Source organism: Lygodium microphyllum, chromosome 11, assembly GCF_053477565.2.
Source record: "Lygodium microphyllum isolate KBCC chromosome 11, Lygodium_microphyllum_v1.1.10, whole genome shotgun sequence".
NCBI lineage: Eukaryota > Viridiplantae > Streptophyta > Polypodiopsida > Schizaeales > Lygodiaceae > Lygodium > Lygodium microphyllum.
The window spans coordinates 29,895,597-29,922,588 of record NC_141145.1 but is presented as its reverse complement, the minus strand read 5'-3'; the positions used below and the strand labels follow the sequence as shown (position 1 = coordinate 29,922,588).

Sequence of the window (26,992 nt, the reverse complement as noted above, 5' to 3'; positions counted from 1 at the left end):
TCTGCCCTGGTCCCTTTTGAGACACGAGTTCAAGATCTTGTAATTTGTATTCAGTCTTGCATTCTAACTGCTACACAATCTCCAACTCATCTCTTCCCTAGTCCTTTTTGAGACACACAAGTTCAAGATCTTGTAATTTGTATTCACTCTTGCATAGTGTGTTGTATTCAATCTTGCATAGTGTGTTTATTGCATTGACCATCGTATTATTTTGTCTATTTTGTCTTGTAAGTTGGGTATGCACAATAAATTGTGCAAGCACTAGCACAAGGCCAAACCCTTACACCCCTAGTTTCATTAGATGTATCCGCGTAATTCCACTTCCTTCAATTGATAGCTCCAAGAAGACCAGCATTGCACTGGCAGGGGTAGGTGCACTAAGCAACCCATGGAGGGGCCCAAGTAGTCCAAGACTTGGGAGAGGATAACCCTAACCTTCACCCAGTAAAACACCTTATCCTGACGGATTCCTGCATAAGGAGTGTCATGTCCATCCTATACTTTTTTTTTTGCAAGTAAAATGTGGCTGATTATATTACTCCAAAAAGCTGATTACAACGGAATGTTCATGCTCAACAGACAAGCTAGACAAGCTGGAGCTGATGCAAAGTCACAAATACATCATGTATACAAGCCTCTCAAGGCGGTCTGGGGGTAAGAAGCCATTGGGGGGGGGGGGGGGGGGGGAGGGGGCGCGCAAGTTGGGTTTGTGTTGTATTGCCAACTGGGGCTGCCTGCCTGCATCACGAAAAACATATCCTGGCAGCCCCAAGTGCGCATGAAATGACCACGGAGCTCCTGACGAGCCCTGGACTCACCCTGCACTTGATCCCATCGGCCGTGGAGGGAGTGGATGATGGAGGTCCAGAGCTCTGCTAAGGTTGCCTGTACTGACAGTCTCTCTCCGCCGAAAGCCTCCTGACACCGCGCCTTCCAGATATGCCATCATGTAAGGCTCCCTATGATCTCCCATACCTCCGAGCGGTCTGCTGTGGGCTCAAGTACCTGTCGGATGGGTAGAGCCTCCAAACCGACCACTGCGTACGACCCTGTCTCGATAATGAATATCGTGTCTTGCATCCCGACCTCATACAGAAGGTGACGGCCCTGGTTGACTGCCTGCCAACAGAATGCTTCCCATGAGATACATCCAAGGTTGGGTGCTATACGGCGAAGGATGCGGCAAGCTCCTCTCCACAAGAGCTGCGCCTCCTCACATAACCAAAGGCAATGCTTTGGGGTTTCCAAAGGCTGCCGTGTGCAACGCTTACAACCTCCCTCCTGCATCTGGGCAAGCCAGCTTCCCACCGCCAAGCCTCCATGTGCCACCAACCATAAGAAATATGACACCCTCCTCAGCCTCCAACTATCCCATAGGCAGCGCCAGAAGGACTGTCGGAATGGCTCCATGATGTTGTGCTCCGCCCAGTGCCTGCTACGTGACGGCGCCCACTCCATATCCTCCTGCATCAGTACGTGTCTACCAATCCTGGCAGTGTACTCAAAGAACCTAGGTGGCTTTTTGGCAACCGCCATGGCCGGCCATAGCCACTCTCCTGGATCCCACTCCAGCTCATCAAATGGTCTGCCCTCCCATATCCAAATGCGCCACTCCTTGAGCTCCTCCCAAAAGACGTAGGGGTCCAATTACCATGTCTTCCCCTGAAGGCCCACCACCCGAATCCTTCTCCACAAGAGGGCGGCTATCCCCTCATCCTGATGCCCTCTGTCAAGGGCCAGACATCCCCCCTCATGCACTACGAAGAAAGTCCCGTGTGGGGCGTCACCCACTCTTCCTGCCACCTGTAGGGGGGTGCCTGCTGGTGAGAACCTAGCTGCCCATACCTCCCTAGGCTCTATCGGCTCTCGTATCGAGGGAGCAAGTCACTCCAAAGGTATTGTTGCGTCTATCTCCCATCTCCTCAACTCCACTCCCCTCTGATAGCCTAATGCTCTCTGCAGCACCTCCTCTTCTGCCATCCTGTACACCTCCCGCCATGTCCTAATGGTACGAGTTGGGCCGGCCTCCCAACCAACCCACTAGATGTGGGTACGCTCGCTGATCTCTGCTCCTTCCCGATTTTTGACATGGGGGTTTCAGATCACCGGGTTGACGGTCTATCTCCTCCTGGCAGCCTTGGGGGCTTTGTGTTAGGGCCTTGCAGAGGCCCTGCCACATGCGGAGTAGGCTCCGTAGGAAAGGTGATCTGGGCTGACGTGAAAATCCATCTCAAGGACGGCCTCCACTCACCGCCAAGCCTCGATCTACAATCCTGAAAAACCCTCCTGCAATAAGACCTTCCAGGCCTGCCCCGCCTGGTGTGAGGCCGCGGACAACTAGCTTGCCCAAGAGGGCCATACTCTGATATTCTGGATCTATGATCCTGAGCCCTCCCTCTGACCGATGCCGTATAATGGTCGCCCACGCCACCTTGGCCCTGGAGTCCCTAGAACCATCTGACCCTGACCAGAGGAAATTCCGCACTAGGCAGCGGAGCTGCACTACACAAGATAAGGACAAGCACCAACACGAGGCGATGTACCAGGCTGTCGCCAGAAGTACCTGGTTGACCACCAAGGCTCGACCGGCTAGTGAGAGGCGAGCCATGCTCTAGTAGATCAGTTTTCTCCGAATAGAATCAAGGACAGGAAGAAACTACTGGGCAAGAGTGATGTTAAGTCCCACCTGGAACCCAAGATACCGGACAGTCTACCCTCTGCTCACCCATCTAAATCCCAAGTGGACACTCCACTCCGTGCTTGAGTCCGGGTCTGTGAGGAAACCAACCGACTTTCGCTAGTTGATTTTCGTTCCTGCTACTGAACAGAACACGTCAAGAGCCAGCCTCACTCTCTTCAGCATCAACTCATCGTCCTCTATGTAGAGTGTTGTGTTATCTGCATACTCTCAGTCTAACAACTTAATCTCATCTCTCACTGGAAGTCGGAGGCTGCGTAGTCCACTCACACGTGAGCTGAGGAAATGAGACATCGCCTCTGCAAAGAGTAGAAACAGATATGGGGCCAGGGGGCAGCCCTGTCGAACTGATCTCTCCAGCTGAAACTCCTCCCCTTGCCTTCCGCCTATGAGAACCCTGCTGGTGGCCGATCTGTAAAGGGCAGAGACCCCGCGAATCCAAACCTGAGGAAATCCTAACATCACCATGGTACCCTCTAGGAAATCCCAGTCCACCCTATCATAAGCTTTCTCGAAATCTAGGAGAACTACAGACAATCTCTACCCACTATGCTGAGCCCACTCAATCACCTCAAAGAAGGTAAATACATTGTCTAGGATGCTCCTATCCTAGACAAAGCCTGTCTGTGTGTCGTGGATGATGTCTGGAAGCACGGGGCATAGTCGCCTAGCAATCATCTTTGCCAGTGCCTTGTAGGCCACTGACAACAAGGTGATCGGTCTCCACTGGGAAAGCTCCAGCCGGTCTCCCCCTTTGGGAAGAAGGCTAATAAGGCCTGCCAAGAGACTCTAAGGCATCTGTCCTGAAGTGAAAATCTCCTAGAAAGCCAATAATAGGGGGTCCTTCACCACTTCCTAGTAGGTAGTGAAGAAGGCCTTAGATAGGCCATCCTCCCCCGGGCATTTCTGCCCATCCTGTGTGTGGAAAGCCTCCTCTAGTTCCTTCTCTGTGAAGGGGACTAGGAGGGAGCATCCCGTCTCCTTTGTGATGAGGGACGGATGTGATCCCAGACCTGCTGTCTACACCTCTGTCCTCTAGCTGAAGCTCTCTCCTGCTGGAAGAGGCACGTGTAGTAGTCGGTGGAAATCTCCATCACCTCGTCTGGGCTAGAACAAGTCTGCTGTGTATCTGCTCTCCTACGGTGAGAGGCTAGTGCACCTGGAAGAACTCCCTGCATATCATGTCCCCCTTCCACGCCCAGAAAGTTGCTGAGGTTCGGAAAGAGAACTCTAAGCGCCTGTCCTCTAGGCCAACAATGGCTGGTCGCGCGCGCACCTCTTGCGCGTGGAGGGTGGGATCCCCTGGTGCCTCCTGTAACAGTCTCTACATGGCTGTGAGGTCCCGCCGGAGTGCTCTCTCCTCCTCCCAGCTCTGTTGCCTGGCTGTATGGCTACCTCTTAGCAGATTCTGCTCGACTCGGCTAGGACCTCTGCAACCTCCTCTACTATCCAGTCCCTCCCGCCCCACTCACTAGACCAAATCTGCTCTATCTATCTCGTCACCTCCTCCCTCCTATAGATCGAGTCAGGGATCCGACAGGAGCGTGCGTCTAAGGCAAATGCTAGGGGATCAAGTATTAGGAGGACCGGGCAATGATCGGACAACGTGGTGCCTGCCAACTGCTCAATCTGGCCTCCACGAGAGCCTCGCCACTCTCCCATATAGAACCTATCCAATCGCTCCAGCAAGACTCCTCCAAGCCGCCTATATCCCCAAGAGAAATCCAACGACCTCTCCCTCCTATGGAAAGCAGGGTCTCTCCAAGCGTCATGTGCTTCTATTGCCAGCAAAAAGACCTCCCATGCCTCCTGCTCCTCCCCATCCATGCCCTAGTAGTTTCTACCTCTGCCCTATTGGTCCTCCAAAGCCTCCAGGTTGTTGAAGTCTCCTCCAACAATCTAGGAGTCCACCTCTGGGAGTCCATCCGCGATCTCCACCCAGAACCTGTTGCATGTCCTAACCTCTGTAGGGGCATAGACATTGAGGACTCCAAGGCACGAGTCCCGAATATCTAATCTGATCCAAAGAACCCCCCTGCCACGATCGTCCCGTGGTCTCATACACAGGCAGTGAGACTCGGACCCATAGAGGTGCATACGCCTCCACTCCTGCCGTGGAATCTATAGCATGCACCCAGTAAGTGTGTGAGCTGCCCAAAAGTACCTTCCCTATCCACTGGGCCTGGGTGGAAGTGAGCTTGTGCTCCTGTAGAAGTAAGATGTCGATCCATTCCGCAAGGACAGGCTGCAGCTCCTGCCAAACAATCAACTTCCTGGAACCACATGCCCCACTGTAGTGGAGACTATTCACATTCCAAGGTGCAAGGTGTAGACTCATGGGGAAACCTGTGACTGACCGAACAGGCATCTGTTCGGGGTGGAGGCAACTAATGAGGAGAAGAAACTATGAGGCATGCAAGTACACTTTGCCGCCGGTCTGGACGGTGAGCTCCAATCCCCCATGGTAGCCTTCGGCCGGACCATAGGGATGATAGATGCTCCAGGTGGTACTATCAATGCATCTATCGCCATGCTGAGAGTCGTGACTCTATACACTGGTAGAGTCGGGTCGCCTGTGCCAAGGGCCACTCGATCACATCCTTCGGAGCTCTCCACTGAGGAGGGGCTCGAAAGATGATGCTCAAGTGAGGAACCTCGGCGCCAACCCACCAGTTAATGTCCATCATACAGCCACGCCAACGCTGTGCAAACAGTGCTAGTCCTTCTTCTCCCATCCACTAGGAGATGTGGTCCACCACCTGACTCTTTAACTCCTCCTCTACCTGTGTAATCGTCCACTCCCCTAAGTGAGAGGATTGAAGAAAAAAGGCATAGTTTGGTCCATCCAATAGTGCTAGTAGATGGATCTTGCCCCTCCTTGACTTACGAACCACGAAGATCCACACCTCTAGCGGCAGTGGGAACTCTCCGTGCTCCGTAACTCTCAAGTAGGACCATGGGCCACTACGGAAGAACTCCTATGGCAACAACTGTGCCTGTCTCAAGAAAGTGTGATGGGCGGTAGGGGCAGATGAGCTGGTAGCTGTATGGGAGGGGGAAGTCTGCTGGTGCGAGGAGGATGTAGGTGTGTGTGCCTCATCACCACCTGTGGGAGGAAGGGGAGTGGGTCTAGGAAAGGTCACCTGAACCGGGTGCAGGTCAGGAGAAAAGCTCGATAGGGGAGACGGTTGGGGAAGTCAGGCGAGGTAGTCTGTGGCGTGGGTGGTGGATGTGGGGGGCTGCGATCCTGCCGGGTGGGGCGGGCAAGGGGGGGCTATGGAGTGCTCTGCCGAAGGGGCGTCGCACGCCCACTTGCTCCCTGTTGCCGAGGCTGGGACTGAGGAGCTGGCTACGCCCCCCCCTGCCGTCTCCCTCTCTGTCGTCTTTGGACCCGTGTGAAGCCATCAGCGTCCACCTGCGGGCCAATGGGTGGAGCCGCCTTGGCACCGAAGCGCATACAAATTGCTGCCTAATGCCCAAAGTCGTGGCAGCGCAGACACTACCCTAGTTGCCCTATCACTGAAAATCAGCAGTTTTTCCCTCCCCCCCCACTCCTCGCGATTGATCCCCCCACCTTCCAGTTGTTCCCTCTATCTGCAGACTGTCCCCCTCCACTAGGTAGCACCGTGACGTGATTGATTGTTCTCGCAGAAGGGACGCGTAATGGAAACCTCTGGTCAGACACCGACGCACTCAGTGAGTGCTCCCCAATCAAACACCTTGCGCGTCGTTCTCTTTGAGGAGCAGCTCTTAGCCGTCCAAGCTAAGGAGCTGGAGCTAAAGGAAACAACGATTTATGGTCAGGTAGTAGGACATTCTCCAGCCAAGGCCCAGCTTTGGGACTGGCTTCACTCCATGCTGCGTATCGGTACAACGCAGATCGTGGAGGCGGTCCTACCGGGCCAAGGGATATTCACGGTTCGGCTCAGTTCGGCAGATGCAACTTGCGAGTTACTTGCTAGTTCACCATATGCGTCCACAAAGGGGGTCATATACATGGTCCCCTGGTACAGTGGCTTTACTGTGGAGCATTTGCAATCCATAACAGGTTTCTTCGGCACCTGGTCACCCTTCCTTTCCCCTGCCTGGCGATAGAGTATCGCCAGTTCGTGGAAGATTATGGACGTCTCTTTGGCACTCTCCTTCCTACGTCTTTCGCGGATATAGTGACAGCAGCAGGAGTCCCAAAGGTACTTGTGGCAATGAAAGAGGTAAAGAATATCCCACAGTTCTTAGAGATTGAGGTGGGTAGGTAATCCTTTAGGCAGCATGTCATTGTGATAGGGCAACTAGGGTAGTGTCTGCGCTGCCACGACTTTGGGCATTAGGCAGCAATTTGTATGCGCTTCGGTGCCAAGGCGGCTCCACCCATTGGCCCGCAGGTGGACGCTGATGGCTTCACACGGGTCCAAAGACGACAGAGAGGGAGACGGCAGGGGGGGGCGTAGCCAGCTCCTCAGTCCCAGCCTCGGCAACAGGGAGCAAGTGGGCGTGCGACGCCCCTTCGGCAGAGCACTCCATAGCCCCCCCTTGCCCGCCCCACCCGGCAGGATCGCAGCCCCCCACATCCACCACCCACGCCACAGACTACCTCGCCTGACTTCCCCAACCGTCTCCCCTATCGAGCTTTTCTCCTGACCTGCACCCGGTTCAGGTGACCTTTCCTAGACCCACTCCCCTTCCTCCCACAGGTGGTGATGAGGCACACACACCTACATCCTCCTCGCACCAGCAGACTTCCCCCTCCCATACAGCTACCAGCTCATCTGCCCCTACCGCCCATCACACTTTCTTGAGACAGGCACAGTTGTTGCCATAGGAGTTCTTCCGTAGTGGCCCATGGTCCTACTTGAGAGTTACGGAGCACGGAGAGTTCCCACTGCCGCTAGAGGTGTGGATCTTCGTGGTTCGTAAGTCAAGGAGGGGCAAGATCCATCTACTAGCACTATTGGATGGACCAAACTATGCCTTTTTTCTTCAATCCTCTCACTTAGGGGAGTGGACGATTACACAGGTAGAGGAGGAGTTAAAGAGTCAGGTGGTGGACCACATCTCCTAGTGGATGGGAGAAGAAGGACTAGCACTGTTTGCACAGCGTTGGCGTGGCTGTATGATAGTTCGCTGCCCCCCCACTCCTCGCGAGGAGTGGGGGGATCAATCGCGAGGAGTGGGGGGGCAGCGAACTATCGAGAAGGGTGGGGGGGGGGGGGGGGGGGAAGAGGGAGCGCTGATAGCGTACTTGGTCTGGGGGCTGGCCGCGATTAGGCGGAATGAGGGAGGGGTGATCAAACAGAGTGGGGGGGAGGCGCGATCGATCTGGGGGGCTGGCGCGATCTGACGGAGCGAGAGGGGGAGCTTGCGACGTGACGATTGCTGAGTATCCCATCCTAGACATTGGTTGCATTGTGTTATTCTTTATTCATTCTTCACTATCTCTGAGTGATTCTTCACCTTGAGTTCTATTGTTGTTACTTTCTATTTTGTCATACATTTGTGTTTGTCTTTGGTGCTGGAGTATTTTGTTACACTTCATCCACTTCCACCTTATTATTCACAAGATAAATGTATCCATCACACTTGGGCGTGATATCCAATATATCAACATTCATGTTCTCAAAAAACACAAATACATATTAGGATTTGGATTAAAACTTTGAAGAATAAAAAGAGAACAAATCTACGATACAAGTTTACTCAACTTGAAGCATCAAAATCAAGAACTTTACACGCCTTGATCTCCTCAATGGTTTCTCTCATAAAGTCAAAAAGAAATCCCAAGGTAGCACCCTTCATAATTGTCATGCACAATACCCTATCCAAGGGGATAAACTCTATGACCACATCATACCAAAAGGACTATCTTAAGCAAGGCCATTGAATGGCTTTTGCCTCTTCCACACTAGAGAGTAGCTCCTCCATCTGTGCCTTGACATCCTACGACACCATGGTTTGGAGAATTTTGTTTTTCACATCAGATAGTTGCTCAAGAGGCAACAACATGGCAGCAAAATGAGTCCTAGAGGGCTTTTGTAGAAACCAAAACGCAAGTGAAAGATCTACCTAATCATGGACTAATTAGGCCAAGTAGCTCACCATTTTGTTCACCAATTTCTCATTGGAAAAAAGAATGGCACATTCAAGATATGCATTGATTATCGAGCCCTCAACAAAACCACTATGAAGAATCTTTCCTATTCACAAAATGAACAATGGATCATCTAGGAGGCTCAAAGATTTTCAGCCATGTTGAGATAAAGTATGTTCAACAAATTAACACCAATCAAGTTCATACCACAAGATGTATACAAAATTGCTTTCCACACTTTATTTGCTCTTCATGATTTCCTAGTGGTTCCTTTTGGATTAACTATCATGCCAGCCACCTTCAATCAAATGATGAAGTGCATGATTAGAGATCGTCAACAATATACATGTACTTTGTTTGATAAAATTCGTGTTTACCAAGAATAAAGAGTGGCATCATCAACACTTGTAGAGTGTTCTACAACTACTTCGACACTCCTGATAAATGGTAAAAAGAAAGAAACTTTCATTCATAAAATGACATATCTTAGGCATGTCATCTCTTTAAAGAGATTCAAATGGTTCCTAAAAAGGCCAAGATAATCCAAGAATGGACTAATCTTCATCATGCACATCGGTTCCAATCTTTTCCTAATTTATGCTCCTACTATCACCACTTCATCAAGCATTTTGCACACATGACTTCTCCCCTTCATGACCTCACAAAGAAGAAAAGCTCCTTCCAATCAAGGGAGAAAGAAAAGGCAGCCTTCATAAAGCTGAAAATGATAATCCCATTTTCTCCAATGGGAATGAAAAGACCTTCACTAATGGTTCACGAATCCACAGCCCCTATAATAGCTAAAATATGCGATGTCCCACATGATTTCTTCATTATGTTAGCAATGACTAATCGATTCCTCTTCAATCAACTCATAATTAACAAATAAATTGTTTCTTAAGCCTGGCTGTTTGATATAGTCAGGATCGTTACTTTGTGGCCAGAATAAATCAAACCACAAAAATTTCAGTTAGAAAAGTTCAAGAAGAACATCATGATGTAGACAAAAATTGATAGACAATGACAAGTGAATGGTACCTTGAATGCAGGAGTGATAACCCTTTCCACCCCTGCATATGTTTTCAGAACTGAAACAAGGGCGCCGCCCAGCCAATTTGATGCATGAACACCCTCCTCAATAGCTGACTCTTTCATAGCAGTAAGATGGTCATCCTCTTGCAAAACTTCCAGCAGACATTTGAGAGAAATTTTGCCGAGGGAGTCAGCAAGCCCTCCCACAGAGATGACTAAACCAGACATTACATACATTGTGTACTCCGTAAATTTGAGCAAAGGAACAAGCCGTGGAAATGCATCATCGGGAGCCTACACATGCAACAACCAATCATACTTTTAGCAAGTTGTTGGCTTGTTACAGTACTCTCATTTTTGTTAGTGGTAGACACATTTTTATCTAAGTATTTCAAGCCCAGTGAATTCTCTTCTTGCGGCCATCTGGAAAGTGTGGTTTTTCTAAATACTTTTTAACAGACCACTCAATATAGTCCATATACAAAAACTGTCTCACAAAAAGGAGAAACAAAAGAAAACCTATTTACACAACACAAAGATAACATACACCCCAGTTGATGCTTGTATCTTCTGGGACCAGTAGCTGCAATTCCTCTTTATGAGGTACAAAGGGCACAGTAACTGCCTTGTTGTGGAGAATTCTTCGAAGCGATTGTCCTGCCGTATCTCTAACACGATTTATCTTTTCCAAGCCTTGTTTAACAAGACCTCCAATAAGTCTTATGGCAAGGTCACGATTGAAAGCAATATCATTTTTGTTATCCCCTAGCACAAGCTCCTGGATATCTTCAGAATCCCTTACATCCATCTGGTTAGTTGGCAATTGTTTGGAACTATCAGGGAGCACCTTCAAACTTCTACAAAGTAGACCTACGATTTGTTCCAGACCCATAATTGCAGCCTCTCGCACCCAAGATCCAACATCACCCCTGTTGTCAACAGAATAATCATCTAGGGCTTTGAAGAGAGAATCCATCACTTTCTCTTTCATCACAGATACTAAAGAATCCTTGTTATTTGCAGTGCTTTGCAAAAGTTTATCCTTAGCTTCAAACAGGTTTTTGCACACTGCTACTAATCCCCGAACAGCATTGACCCGTGTCTCTGCATCCCTTTCCTCTGGATTTTCCTGTAAGCAATTTGTCTAAGTCACAACCATAGTGTCAAGCAATGCGCAAGCATAAAACCAGACATCAAGTATTTTGTAGTTTAGCTAGTGAGAGACAACCTCCACCATACAAGCATTGCATAGTGTGCCAATGATGTCCTTCCAGACAGGCACCAAAAAGCATGGAGGCAAACTGCCTAAGGCCAGTGCAGAACCCCTCTTTGCTGCAGAATTCACATCTTGGCGCAGAATGTGTAAATGTTTCATAGTGATTTGCTGGATAGTACTTTCATTTGATGGTAGCATATAACTTTGTAGAAAGGCTCGTAGGGCTGCTACAGCACAAGCCTGACAAGAATAAGAATATCATTCAGCAACTAGACACAGTGCAATCTAATTATTTGCAGAGTTAGAGGTTCTCAAAACTAAAGACATAAACTTCACCTATGTGTGTCCAGATGTAGATATGTAGTTCACCTGGATCTGGCCATTCGGATGTTTCAAGTTTTCATTAATAGTCTCTAAGTTAGCCTTGAGCACTTTTGTTGGCAGGGGTATTTGCACCAATGCTTCACATTCAATGAGCCGTGAAACTGCAGCACGCATGATTTCACCCCCTTTGCCTCGATACAAGCGTGCTTTTTCAATTGAAGGCACAATATTTGCCAGGGCCTTCTCCTTATCTGCACTTTGCTCATGCAAATAAAAGTCAATTCACAGCCTGGATAGCTTTACAACTTCCCATTTCAGACAACAGGTAGCTTTTTGTGCATAATAGCATGTAACTAGCGATGTAACTAGCGCACATTAAAGGTTGAAAAAACAGTTTCAAGACAAATAAGAAGCACAAGTAGAACAAATTACCTGTGGAGAAAATAAAACTGTTGTTCTTCAATGACAGTATTGTCTCAGCTATAGCCAATGTTGCTCCATGCCGAAGATTCAGGTCTGGTGACAAGACCGATGGCAACAAAGAATCAAGAACATGTTCTCCAAAGTAGATAGGCTCATATTTCACGAGCAAAGCAAGTGCTTCTGCTGCAAGTTCTCTTAAACCCTTGTCCTGCACAAAGCTGGTCACAAGTCATTGCAAGGAAATGCTATTGGACTTAACTAAAATAAAATAGAAAGAATCAGATCAAATAAGTTGAAACAAATAATTTGAGTCACTCTTTGATCTATCTGATGGGAGGCCTAAAGCCCATTCAACACCTCCCCTGCCCTCCTTGCACATCTCACTGCTACCTGTTTGCCTACATCCTTTTCCCCTTCTCTTCCTCCTTGTGACCATCCTCTCCCCATTCACTGTCCTCACCTCCAGTACCCATCATGTTCTCTGCCCCTCCTCTCTGTCTATTCCTGAACCTCTCCCTCCTTGGCTCACCTACCTTGCACCTGTTCCCACTCTTGCTACTGCATTTCCTTCCTTGCTCCTTGTGCCTCCTTCACTCCCATCCCTATCCACTCTACTTTTCTCCCTCCCTCCATTGCCCCCTCCCCACCCAGACTCTGCTGCTGCTATAGCTCTCTTTCCTTTATGCCAGTAACCGAACATCCTGACGTATTATTACAGTCCACTTTCCAGGAGTGGTTACACAGCTTACAAACCTTGCCCATGTGATCAGAGTATATGCTGGCTTCCCACTGGAGAAGATAGAATTGCCCCAGTACAAGGTGAACCTTGGATGAGTAATGCAAATGAGGTCCACTCTTATCATGTGTCTAATCTAGAGAGGTAATGAGATAGACAATTATTGATACAAGTTCAGTCATCCAGTGTCTTTGCTACTGTGAGTTTAAAGTATGATAAAAGAGTGTCATACATGGCCAACGGTGGAGTTGACATTGGAGGAGAAGATTTAGTTCAAGGAGAGGCACTCTCCCAAAACTCTTCCACAACATTAGGATGGTTGAACAGAGTTGTGCGGTACAACCCGCAAGTAGGGTCAGATGCTAAAATTCAAGGAAGAAAAGGTCAATGCCAAAGAGATCAACTGGATGACAAGAGTTCAGCCTGAGCACCATCAGTGTCTTGCTGAGCCAGCAGTCTCATGAAGACGAGGAATCAACCTGAAAATCTTCTCCAAATGCTCAAAGCTGGTAAGCAGAGGGGTCATAACAACTTTGAGGCTCATGGAATTGATTCCACAAAACGCCCTTTGCATTGGGCTGGCCATTTGGATTCCCTTTCTTACAAAGATCTATTATATAGTGCAAGGAACTCAAGGATTGCAGGCTCAGGCTTTGGCTGGTACCAGACAGATGTTGCCCTTTGTTTCACTTTTGGCTATCCTTCACCTGGACAATTTTGAATTAAGCCCTTAGCTTTAGCCAAGTCATTTGGTGGATTAGTTGGCGCTTATACAAAAGGAGTGGCTAGGTCAAGCCTGGAGAGAGTCAGATACCTACCTGAGTACACAGTATGTAGTAGAGGTTTTGGTCCTAGAGATGGAGTCACAGATTTTGGGCTGAGATTTTCAACCTCAACACAGCTTCTGATCGCAAGCAAGGGAGCCTGGCATCTAAGGATTTGTGTAACAATGAGCAAAAAGTGTGGCATTTAAGTTTGACTGCCTGTCATATGATTTATCATTGGAAATATCAGGTCTTCTTGAGATATTAGCATAGCCTCTGGTTGCCTTGAGTCCATAATCACCATGAAGGCAAGATTCAACATCAATTAGAAATTATCTCTGTTGATGCCTTGGTCTCATGTGCAAGTAGCTGAACAACATTCATTCCAAGGTCCATATTGGTGGACAATCATTCATGCACTTGTTCAAGAATTTTTTATATTCAAAATTTCATCAATGAGAAAGAGAGTTCTAGAGAGGTAGAAGAGGATTCGGCTAAAGAAAAAATCAGAAGCCAGCAAGGCATCAGTCTGGTGAGACTAAGGAGGGGAAGAGGCTACACCTGAGCTGGCTTCTTCAAAGGACACAGCCATGGTAGCAACAAGCTAACCTCCAAGTTCCCTCTTTCTGCAGCAAAGAAAGGGAAACTCAGCATGCACAAGAGCAAATGCGGAGCATCAAGGATGCTGCAGCAGTTACTCAAACACTAGTGGACAGATTATAAGCATTGCCACCAATCACTACCCAGAGTTTCCAGGCAGTGTTTTTCTTCACAGATGATAGAGCGAGAGCATATAGAAGCACATTGCCTATTAAGTTTCAAAGAGTACAGCAAGAGATTCCTGGACCCTCATAAGGGGCAAGATAATGGAGGCCTTCTCGTTTAAAACTAAAGGTCTCACATTTGCTGAAGCCAGCCTGCATGCTCTAGTCTTTTCCCTCATATTTTGAAGTGGACTGGGCATAAGTGAATTGCTTCTAGGAGAGAGAGCTCAACAGCCACCAGCAGCTTACTAACCCCTCTAAATATTAATGTTCCTGCAAGTCTCCTTGACACGTATCTCCTAAAATTTGTTGGTATTGCCATGCCTGACTGCTTGAATAGCATGCTGTTTGTGGGGCCTCACAGATCTCCTTTGCAAACTGCCCAATACTTGACAATGGAGTATAAATAATCGTGTTTTGAGGTGCATCTTTTTGTATGTAAATGTTCAGAAATTATGCTGAAGAGAATAGTGCATCATAAGAAAAGATAAGACCATCAACGTAACACTTCTTAAGAATCTTTGTATAAATTATATAGACTACCATAAGAGCAGAAAAATAAAAAGATGGCTCAACTGTCTCATTACCCAATGGCATATCTTCGTCTCCACTAGTTCCTGAACCAGAGAGAGCCGATATTCTGAAAACTGTGCAACATATACAGCAACAGAGCAGTAGGATGTTGAACGAGATGCAAGAGAGAAATAATCTGCTGCATTAACAAGGTCTATTCCATGCGGATAATCCCCTTGTCTGCCCACGTTCTCTTGAAAAGCAGCTGATGCAGCTCTCCTGCAGTTCACCTGCTTTTACTCAATCTAATAAGCCAGAAATTAACAAACGTTTACAAATTCATGAAAAGCCACTCAATATCTTGAAAGCTACAAATCATCAAAGTTCATCATGCTACTAAGTTGTTACAAGAGCAAAAGAAATTCATATATGATGTCTGCAGGCTTACTTCAAACACCAACCAAACTTTGAAAACTGTGAAATTTCATGCACTGGACAAAAACCTAATATGAAGCAGCCTTGAAACACCACACAAATCAAACAAGCAAACTATCTCTATTTGTTTCTACCAAAACAACAAAAACTGTTCAAGACGAGCATAAAATACACCCTTTCACACATATCATGGCCATTAAAGCAACATGGAGCTGATATTACAATCTCTCAACTGTAGTACAAGAAAAATAAGCCTAGTCAGATAACTTAAAAAGACTACACAATAAGACATAAAGCAGCAGAGTCATACGAATCGATGACCATTCATTCTATGCATTATCAAATTCTGTCAGTAGCTAACTATGTCTGTTATCTCCTTGCAGAAATTTGCACTTGCCAACCTAAAAAGTAAGTAAGACACACCTCACGGTCATAGCATGTAACAGTGAGCAACACTGGCGCAAGCTTTTCAAGATGCTTTTTCATGATTACTGGTGAATAAGCTCGAGCAAAAGCCCAACAGACATATGCCGCTGCATCCCGCACATGTGCTCCAACGCTATGCGAACCTCGTCTCACATCATAATGCAAAGCCTTCCTTGCAAACATAAAACATAGACAATCATAATTTAGAGCCCATTTGATAAGGGGAGAAACATTGCATCCTAGGAGCACATATGCACATAAGTAACCTAAGCTAATAAGACCTGCAGAAAATGAAAACTAAAACAGTGCCAAAGATAAGGATTTTGACATAACATAGTCAACACAGTTTGTTGCGCCAGTACTGAGTTTTAGCAACAGAAGAAGCCAAAGCAACAAGCAATTCTACATAAAACCATGCAATCCTCCACATCTTTAGGTTCCAAATAAACTCTTCATGATGCTTTAACATGTTCCAACACGAAAACCTCATGATACTTTGCCTTGACATCTATCAAGGATAATGATGAACGGCCCTAGTTTATCACCATGAGTCCCCAAGGGTCGAAGTGATGAATGTGCCCCAAGACAGGGAGTGTGTGTGGTTACTGATGTGCAATAGTTATTTATAAGTAAGCATAAAATCATCCAATTCGAGGAAAAAACCTCATCCCTTTACAATGATTGGGAAGAGAGAGATTATCAAATACCTGAATAATCAGTGGCACCACATCCTTAAGACGATTTGGTATCAAAAGGCCCCTACGTGCAAGCTCAGCCAATGCTAAACATCCTCCATGCCAAGCACCATCTCCCTGAAATTTCATAAATTGATGATCACATGGTGGATAATCCACAAACATAGGCAGGCCGTCCATCCTCTAGCATTTGAATACACAATGGCACGGGAAGAACAGAATTCAGGATATCAATTAGTGAGTCTACCAGCATACCTGTATCAAGCAGCTAAAATGCATTTGTTTAACCCAACAAATCCCACGAGGCTAGCTCTGCCTAGTCACAACTTAAGTAGCTCAAAATCACTCTTTCCACCACTTAGCTTGTTCATTGACAGATATTTTGGGCACGCTTGAAAAGCATGATGTCTGATACAATCCTTTATTGATCCCATATGCATGTTCCTATCTTCACTAGTAAATGCAGACTAACTGTTTTGTTGCAACTTGCAATCTGACAATCCTTGGGATTTTCATGCATTAGGAAAAAATGTTACCTCTAGTGGATTGAGGAGCTGTAAGACTGAAGCAACCACATCATCAGCCAGACTAGAAGTTAGACGACCAGTGATCCTTCCAATCCCCTTGGCTGCAGACCATCGTACAACTGTGTCCTGAAAAGCTCAAGAACCAGAAGATCAGAATCACCCAAATAGTTTCTTCTTGCAGAAATTGATTTGACTAAATTAAAGAAATGTAAAAACAAAGTTCTGGCATTACAATAAGTTGTCATGGTTCTTTCTTGTACCTTATCCTTCAAGCTTGTCAACAGATGATCAATGATTTCTTCCACTATGTCAGGAACATCAATTTCCTCATCCTCCTTCGGATGATCCACATTATTCAGTTGCAACTTACTAACCTTGCCACTGGAGACAATATCTGCACTGAGAAATGCCTGCTGCACTTCTCCTCTAGATATGTCATCAAGTTTATTTTCAGGAATGAATGAAAGGTTCTGGACTATCAAACTGTCAGTACCCTGGTAAATTCAAAAAATACTTCAATATAAACGTACCTTCAGCCAAGGAACACATTTCAAACTTTCAACAGTTCAAAAAGCCTTATTGTCTGCCACAGAAACATGTAGATGAAGCTGCAGGGGGGTTTGATTAACAGTTTGCTTATGAAATTTGACATCAAGCAAGACCAGCGTAAACAAGGCAGCATGTATACAAGTAGTGACCCACAGGAAAAGCAGGAGCCAGCTCACCTACAAGCCCACTGAGGGTAGCAGCTAGCTCCTCCAGAAACTATGGCCAACTTGCTTTAAATGGGATTCCTATTAAATAAGAAATCTAACATGGATTCATCTTGCTAATTATAAGAGATATTTACCTGAGTCACTACCTAATAGTGCCATGCTATCATATATAGAATACAAGAAAATTGTTAGAGTGTGTCCTCATCCAGTTCATTAACCATCTGCCCCTGCTACCCCATCTCCAGCTCCTCCTCCTCCCTCGTTCTGCAGCCTCATTCACCTTCTCCAGCAAGCCCCCCCCAATCCAAAAAAGGGCATAACTACTGGCATATGCTATACAAGGTGCTTAAATGCATCTCATATGTGGTGAGAGCAATTCATAAGGACTCATTTTGTGGCATGTTCAATCTATAGCTCAACAGATGGGCCTTTATTTTGACTACTCTCTATAGGATGGCATACCACATCTGATAAAGATTGCAGCCTCAATATGACATATTGAAGGCAATGTATCATCAGTTGATCATGGAATATGGTTTGCTACATAGCAGATAATTCTCATCATCAAAGGACATAACGATGGCTGAGTGGGCTACCCTCGCAGGACTTAGATAGACAGGTGAGCAACACTCTAGTGCCACATGGCAAAAACATGAGCACCAGAAGTGATGGTTGTAAGCCAAACTGCTTGCACTACAATTGGATCAGTTCTGAGAAAACCAATCTGACCCAATTTTCATCTTGAGCTGGAAGAGCCTAAGGCCCTAAAAGAAGGCAGACCACTTTGTCTGTGGTGCATTGACAGTATCTCTAGCTTATCTCTAACTTTACATTGTTCTCTCCACATTCGGGCAGTTAAGATCATTTTGATGCTGTCTGTTTCTAAGCTCAGCACTCCCTCTGCTTCTCCTGCAGAAGCACATGTTCACATCATCCCAAACAAAATAAGAGGGAAAAGAGAAAGCAGAAGGGCAAGCTCAAAGCCACAGCTTTAGCATGGCTCGGCTTTCACCACCCTGATTATGCCAATGCTAGCTTCGGCTTGGCCTTTGTCACCCTTGTTGTGCAAGGTCTGAACTAGCTTGCCCCCAACCCTACCCCTAGTCCACAATTGCATCTAGTTGAACTATCCCCATGGATTTGGAGTCCCCCACTTTTCTTCAAATCTTGTGAGCACATGCCCATCTGAAACCACCACTGTTCCAAGTTCTTACAGATCCTGGTCAACTCCAAAGTCTTCACTTCTATACCACATCATCAGCCAAAATGATTATGAAAGACTGTCCATGAACTTGCACCAAATCTCTTCATCACTTATTGAGGAGGAGAATTGAGGACCAATTTGGTTGGCAAGTAAATATCATATCCATCATTTGCTGCTCTTACAGTTTGCCCACACCTTTTCTCTTGTGGTCAGTCCAAGGAAATTGCTACTGCTGCTAATCTCTACCTGGCATAGTGGTCCATCCACCAGTTAGAATGGCAATACTCTGGTCTTGAAAATCAAAATGACCAACAACCTCATGTTGTCCTGGAAGTGACCCAGAACAAAAAAAAGAACATTGAAAAGGCATAAACTAGGGTAAATACTATCAGAACCATTACCTTATATCGCCACCATGTGGTTCTAGGATGCAAATACACAAGACCAATGCGTTGAATTAGCTTAACCAGGAATTTCCTTAGCAGCAAACTTCGAGAAGCTATTGTAGATTTAAAAAGTTGTCTCGCTTCCTCCCATGCTGTTGATGTCACCTGGATAAGGATGTCACTACCTCCCACCTGAAGCAAGAAACAAGATAGAAAACATTGCAATCATTACTGAAGATATTACAATACAGTAATATGATCTAACAACATTTAGCATTCACTTAAGAAGAGAAGCAAAGCAAAAGAACTCTCTTTTGTTGAGGTAAGTGCTTGCAAGTAAACACCGCCATTGGTAGGCATATAAAGGAGTATTCTATTTCCAACTACTCTTCCTCATCCATTCTTGCAACTTATACTACACCTATTTTAAACATGCACATGTTAGAATTGCGCTATCTCAGTAAGTTGGTTAGGATATTATGTGTCTAGATGAGGTAATATTATTAGCCCCCTTTTGAAGTGCGTTTGGAGTTTATTAATCCTACACCCCAAAGTTAGCATCTTCTAGAAAAAATTGTGGTCTTCAGGTCAAGTGTAGAGCCATGGAATACCCTACTACTGCTTATACAATGCATTGTAGGCCGATTCTACGGCAGCCTCAAGTGCGACGTCTGTATGACTTCTTTACCATGGGCCCTGTAAATAGGCTACTCAAATTAATTTCAGCAAGTAAATGCAGCCTAAAGATGTTAATATATATATTCTAGATGTGCATATATAACCAGTGGCCACTGGCCTAGCCTAGGAAGATAGTGCACATGACAATGCCCTATGCATATGGATAATTGTGACGATGTGCATATGTAGCATAGTTACATAATTTAGGATTTAAAAGGAAGCACCTAGGCCTAACGCATATGTGCCAAGTTTGCTTTTCTTAATAAGACCAGTACATATGAGCACCTGGCATAAAGAAAAGTGGCTTCATGAGAGGACCTGCATGATGGAAAAGTGTTAAGAATGGTACCTTCATGGAGGCCTAGCAAGAGGCCAAGTGGATGATGATAGAACCTCTCCAATTTTGAAAGAGGGCTACATGATGTTGCAAAACTTTCTCTATCATAATGACAAAAACAAGAATATTATCTTGAGCATCACCTTAAAAATAGCGGCAACTGCTCCAATTAATCCAGGCACCAAAAAATCTGCAGTTGAATTATCCAAGGCTGCTAGTATAGCCCCTTCGCTCCATTGCATGAAACTGCAGGCCAAAATGTTGTAAAATTGTGGCAAAACCTCCTTTCATTAGAATCAATCAAATCAATATGCCTTTCCATATTACATGCATTACAAATCCAAAACGCATTTAATGAATAGACAATACCAATCAACTCTATAAGCCTAATCTTAAGAGCAATGCAGCCCAATTCAATGTGAACCTTGGTAGAAACGATATTTAAGAGTCACGGTATTTGGAAAATAATATTTACAAAAAAACATATGCCAACCATAGTCATTTTCACCATTGTTACCACCCTCCCAAATCTATCACATGATCCTCATATGAATATTTGCAAGAACTCGGCACTACTGCATTGGTTCTCAATTTTAGAATGCCACCAATTGCAAGGTATGTGTGCCAAGTCACCATTATGACCACCAACTAGGAGGAAGATGGACGGTGAGTTAGACTTTGATGCACTCGCCCTGCTTACCTCTGTTGCTTGAGTTTGCAGCACTCTTAGAACATTTTTGAATACTCACTCCAAAATCATCAACTTTAGGCACTAACTTTATACAATGATATAGATACAATGTTAAACCCATAAGAATGCACAGTAGCAAATTGGAAAAAGGCAGCCAGTGATACGTTCAGCATGTTAATAGCAGGAACCCACATTTTAAATGGAAAACGCCCATTCTACTTTACAATCAATGCAAAGGATAACAACACTCTTTAAGTGTACTTTGAGAAATCTGCTGAGTAAAAACATTACAAACATGATATCATGTATCATGCTCAACTGGCTTACCTTTGAAGGGCAACTTGCATGTCTGGGCGAGTTAAAAGCCGTGAAAGAAGTACTCCAGCCATTTCCCGCATGGGACCAGGACTGGCAAGGTAATCTTTGCAGATCATCAGAATTCTTTCAACTAAAGGAGGAATCCCACTGGACAATGTAGGATCACATTCAGCAAGAGATGTATCTACAGACGCTATATCAAAAGGAATGAGAACAAGGATAGATAGCCATAGGAGGAGGCAGCACTTTGTTTCCCATTGACCAGTGCTTTCCTCACGTAATATGCTAGTTTCTTCAACTTCCTCATGACACACTTGTAGAAGTGCAACTGCCAGCTCCAAGTCAGAGGCATGATGTGGAAAGAATTTCACCACTGTTTTATACCCACAAACTGTAACCAGAGTATGAATGATACTGCAGACCTTCTTCACCGGCCCAATCCGGGGATTTCCTGCATCATCTACTTGATTTCTTAGGATGTCCATTAAAGGACACACCATGCGTTCTAAGTAAGGCTCTAGCAGTTGACCTTGCTCTTGATATTTTTCCATCTGTAAACCCACAGTCACACTGTTATTATACAGAATAAATCATCCAGGAGACTACTTACAAAACAAGAATATAAATCATCAGCCAAACTTCACGTTTCTCGTACTGAAGTGCCGAAGAAATGTATATAATATAGCATGGAATTCATATAGACAGTGTCATGACATCACAAGGACACAAGAAACTTGAAAGCAACGGTCATCGGTATGCAAGTATTGAGAAAATGGATTGGCTGATTAGAAAATTTTAGAACTGACAGCAACTGCATAGGTTCACCGTGACATGACTGCAGCTTCTGGGCAGCATTTAGTGCATTTAATTTAGCATAAATTGCACTTTTTGCTGGTCCAATTCAATGCAGGTTGGCCAGCTGCTCCAACTGCTGCACCTTTTGCCTATTATAGGTTGCCTGTCTCCTCCACAGTTGTTCACTCTCATTCAGCCATCCCTGCTCAGTTTTGTGTCTCATTGTCCTACCTCCATCTAGCCCCCGCATTCATGCTCCAAGCTGTGTGTTGGGGCTGACAGATGCAGCCTTGTATCATTCAGTCTACTATCGGTTATGCTCCTTCATTCTTCAGTTGTCTTTCTTGTCACCCCCTGCTCAGTTTTGTGTCTCATCATCCTACCTCCATCTAGCGCCGACATTGATGCTCCAAGCTGCGTGTTGGGGCTGACAGTTGCAGCCTTGTATCATTCAGTCTACTATCAGTTTTGTTCCTTCATTCTTTCATGTCTTTCTTGTCTCTCTCTTCTCTCTTTTCACTGTGCTCACTTCCCTTTCTGCTGGACACTCTCACATGGTATCAATCAACTTGTTGGGAGTTGGGACACACTTGAAGAGGAGCATCTGTTCATAGTCAAGCTGGGCAACTTCTTCTACATGCTGCAAACCTGGGTATTCAGTAAGAGTGGCCTGTTTTCTGTCTGCTCCAGCCCTTGTTACCCTCCAAACATCCATCAGCTTGCTGCATTTTGTCAAGACAGCACATCCTGTGTGCTGGGCTAAAGCATTTGCTGCCAAGTGACCACCTTTTGTAGCTGAGGAGAACACCGGATCTGCTTTTTGCTCAGGCCATCCTGTGTTTTCTGTCCCAACCTCGTGCCACTTTGCATTTTCCAGGATATTACCCTCAATCAGCTGCATTTGGGCATTTCTAGCCTTGGAACCCTAGTGCACACCAGAATACTGCTGAACAGCAAACACAGAACCCCAAACAGGCTGATGTTATCATCCTACAGGTAGTTCCACGTCAACAGCAACATTTTCTTGTTTCTTGCAAGTTTTCTTGAAGGATACACATGGTAGACCAATAGCACTGGCAAGATCATGTGGATTAGGACCATGAGGACCATCAAAGTGATGATTGAGACCGAGAAGATCAACGTTCTGAAATTGTGACTGTATGGATCACCGTTGGCTTCAAAATAGAGATTGTGACACAGATCGACAAACAACTGGCACAATGTTGCTGCCTGACTGTCAGGTGCCTGCACTCATCTGCAGACCTGCAACCTGTTTGATGCCTGACCTGTGACCTGACGCCTGCAATCAACTACAGCCTGCGACTCCACTCCATTGTATTAGCATGATTCCTTGGAGGACTGCATTTTGCTCCCTTCATAGTGCAGATTCCTTGTAGGTGCTATTACACCCAAGACTCCACTCCATTGTATTAGCATGATTCATTCAACATGATTCAGAGTCCATCATTCATCATTCATGTTTTTCTTTAACATTTCTTAGTTTCTTTGTCTCACTGTTTGCCATACACACTATCTTCTCCCCGCAAACCCTACCATTTCTCGATATAGTATCAAACTAGAGATACTCCAAGAGCTAAAGATCGTCATTCTTCATTGAGTGAAGAAAGGTTGCGAGATCGGCAACACTCTCAAATTCCAAATCATTCATTTTTGTTACATCATCAAGGGATACCATTATCTTCTCCCTCCCACCCTCTCTTTACAAGTTTTACACACAGGTCTTATGGATTCTCCAAACACAAGAACCACTAGGTGCTCCTATTGCGACAAGAACGGTCATTCCATTGTAGATTCTCATCATCAACCTCTACTCCCTACCCCATCAGAGTATATGTGTCTATCTCCTAGCACTCGTACCACCTCACCATTTTGGGTGACAAAGTTCATTCTAATTTGACTACCAGAGTTTCATACTCAAGGCAATAAGATGTATATGATGCACACTAAGCCCTTCAAGCAAAAGGAGGCTCTAACACCTCACAAGGCAATGAGCCATCCAAGAGACCATTTCAACACACTACAAAAGTTTCCCAGCCTACTTTCGGGTCCAATGGCTTCCACTACCTGCAATTTTGTAGTCCGCTCCACCAAGAGACAGAGACTGTTGGATACCACCTTTTTGACAGTGTTCTTCATGACATCTTACCAACATGTGATTTCATTCTAGACGTCTTCTTTACATTGCCATGAGCTCTAGACACTCCATATTGGCACATTTTGAATCCACACAGCCTGATGACTTGTTCTTCATCATTTCCATTTTTGCATTTGCTAGTTTCACTCTCCCTAGACTGGTACACCAGATCATCTACATCATTATTATGTGCTTCTAGCTCCTACTACCACCCCAATAGCCAAGTGACGATTGCCAACCATCAACCACTTTATGAAGGCTTCATTTGCAATAGATTCAATCCATCTAGAGTAAGTTGCACCCTCTTTATCAGCCCTACATTTGGTATCTGACTTTTTGTGTTTTCTCCACTCCAAGAGGGTTGCCCAACAATTGCCATAACAACCACCATCATCCCAGAGAGATTTTAACATATACTTTATCTTCCACAACTCTTGAGGACTATGCTTGACTCCATCTACTATTGTCCATCTTCTTGTGTCTAGTTCGACATTCCACTATTTGTAGGACTACGGTTCACTCCGTCCATAAAGCAATTATTTTCCTCATCATCCACACTTTTGCTCAAAGGACTGTGTTTTGCTCCCTTCAAAATGTAGATTCCTTCTGGATGTTGCCACTTGATCAACCAGAATGGCGCCCTTATCTCTGAGCTTCTTCATTGTATCAACATGATTCATTCAATATGATTCGGTGTTCATCTTCTTCTTCACTGTTTATGAGTTTCTCTATCTCAGTGTTTATCATAGACTCTGTGTTTCTCCCTACAAACTCTACTGTTTCTTGATATTATGAACCATCTAGAATCTGAGGGGGTGTTAGAGGATCATCCCCTGGACAAGCAGCAGGCAAGAAAGGGCAGTCGAACACTCTGTTTTCAAATTTCAGACTTCAACCTTCATTTTGTACTCCAATGCTTGAGAACTCAAAGAGAAAATATTGATACTCCACCAACATGACTTTCAAGTCATCCTTGTTTGTGCTTTTAAAGTTTTGGAGCTCATGATCCAAATTGATGCAACGGATCCTATCCCGAGCTACATAGCGGTCAATTAAGTGTGCCCAATGCTCAAATGGTAAGTTAAGATGCTAAAGCTAAGAGTGAAACTCGCGCAATAAGCCCTACATAAGCTCAACAATAGCAAAGGCATTACAAGCCTTCCATGAGCGGAAGACCTTGTATGAAACAAGTGCGGGATCACGTGGGGATTCCAACCCCTGCACTCATGGTTGTCTACGAATGGGTCAATCCATCCAATTTGTACCGCCCAGTACGATCCGTCCGCCGATCCCGTCCGGATCCATCAAATAGGTCCCCTATTACGTGACTGCCAGTCAATTGCATGTCCGTCTAGTCAAAAGTGCTCGTTTTCCTCTACAGATTTGCCATCACCTGCTGTCCACGGCCCCTCTGCCCCTTGCATTTTCAGTTTTCAGGCTGCTGCGACAGTTTTTCAGCCTATTTGTGGCAGTACTCAACCTATGTTTTGGTTTTCCTGCCTCCTTCCTGGATGGGCAATTGTACCTTCAGGCCGTTTTTGCTGTTTTTGGCAGTTTTTGATTGATTTTTTGACTCTTTGCAACAGCTTGTGTCTTCTTTTGGTCAGATTTTGGGTTATACTGTATGAGAACTCTTGTTTTTTGCAGTCTGTGCTCATGTTTTGGCTATGTTCCCTCTCCAAATAACTTCTGTTCTCTACTTCTCTTCTAAATCCTCTACAGATGGCTCCTCCATGCACATCCACTGATGACTCGCTACATGGACCTAATTATTACACATGGAGTACAGTGATGAAGACCTGGTTTATCCAGAAGCGGTTATGGTATGTGGTCGGCGGAGCTCTTGCACACCCTCAATAGCATTCTTCTGTTCCAACTGATTTTGATGAAGACAACCATGAGGAAGCAGTGCTTACATGGGATTCTCAGATGATGCCCGTGCTTATTTGGCCTTACTTCGGTGTATTTCCAAAGAAGTCCTACCGGCAATCACCTCCTACAGGACAGCTTCAGACATATAGTCGAAGTTGCAGTTGATGTACGAGGCTCCTTCCACCATGAGGGCAATTACTCTCTATGGCTAGCTCCAACCATTTAAGTTTGAAACCAAAGATACAATCCAATCATTCCTACTTCGAATTACCCAAATCTAGGACTAGCTTCACACTATGTAGTCTACCCTATCAAAGACACATCTTGTTGGTACGGTACTCTACAAGCTTCCTCAGGAGTTTGATGGAGTGGCGAATGCTTTACTGGTGCAAACATCTACGACTCCTATCAGTTTTCTTCACACGTCTTCGATGCTACTTAAGCATGAGGCAACTTTGCAACCACAAGGGTGACTTCCGTCACATTATGGAGGTTTAGGTGAGGCTCTTGCAGCTTCACAGAGGGGTTTGAAGATGAAGAAGTCCAAGGCCGAGTGTTATCACTGTGGCAAGAAGGGCCACTTGCGAAAGGACTGCAAAGCATTAGCAGCTTCCAAGAAGAAAAAGGAGCAGAAGACGAAGCGGGATGCGGCCTCCCCCTACGAGTCATCATCTGCCTCAGATTCCGATTCGGATCCTTCGGCCAAGGCAAAGTCCAAGGCGCGGAAGGGATCCTCTTCTTCAAATCGTGGGAAGGGCTTGGTGGCCCCTTCCTCAGCAACTTTCTAGTAGTGGTGATGAGGTCATCCCTCATGACTCCAGTGCCAAAGAGGGAGTGTGAGAGGGTGGTGAGATGGGGCAGCTGCACCTCATCTATATTTCTATACAAATGCACAAGATCCAGAAAGGGACGTCCCTGACGCAAAGACCGAAGTCTCGCAGGTACAAATCCTAGAGCTAGGATTGACATCTAGGTTCATGATGGGCTGGTTCTTTGACAGAGAACGGTTGGCTTTCGTCTAGAGCTCACATGCGGGGAGACTTTGGCAGTTTGGCCAAAGGAGGGGATCCATGGTCATTTATGTGATGTGGCATTGATGGCAAGATAGTCACGTGTGCTACATCAGCGGCATTGTTGACAGACATTGAGAGCTACTATGATCTTCTCTATTTTCCAGAGCTGGTACAGTCGACATTGACATC

The 26,992-nt window shown here is 45.6% G+C and overlaps 1 protein-coding gene across 1 annotated transcript in view; it reads right to left on the bottom strand.

Annotated features, from left to right (window-relative positions):
• The window catches only part of TTN1 (ARM repeat superfamily protein), a 79,812-nt gene that overhangs the window by 6,142 nt on the left and 46,678 nt on the right, over positions 1-26,992 (bottom strand). Inside the window, exons 2-14 of the mRNA XM_087687460.1 lie at positions 20,978-21,519; positions 20,103-20,205; positions 18,960-19,136; positions 16,899-17,132; positions 16,648-16,764; positions 16,124-16,228; positions 15,414-15,584; positions 14,630-14,845; positions 11,788-11,986; positions 11,401-11,606; positions 11,044-11,271; positions 10,363-10,944; positions 9,822-10,109 (exon numbers count right to left, since the gene is read on the bottom strand). Of these exons, the coding sequence (XP_087543586.1) occupies positions 9,822-10,109; positions 10,363-10,944; positions 11,044-11,271; positions 11,401-11,606; positions 11,788-11,986; positions 14,630-14,845; positions 15,414-15,584; positions 16,124-16,228; positions 16,648-16,764; positions 16,899-17,132; positions 18,960-19,136; positions 20,103-20,205; positions 20,978-21,519 (3,168 nt within the window). The remainder of the gene's footprint in view (positions 1-9,821; positions 10,110-10,362; positions 10,945-11,043; positions 11,272-11,400; positions 11,607-11,787; positions 11,987-14,629; positions 14,846-15,413; positions 15,585-16,123; positions 16,229-16,647; positions 16,765-16,898; positions 17,133-18,959; positions 19,137-20,102; positions 20,206-20,977; positions 21,520-26,992) is intronic.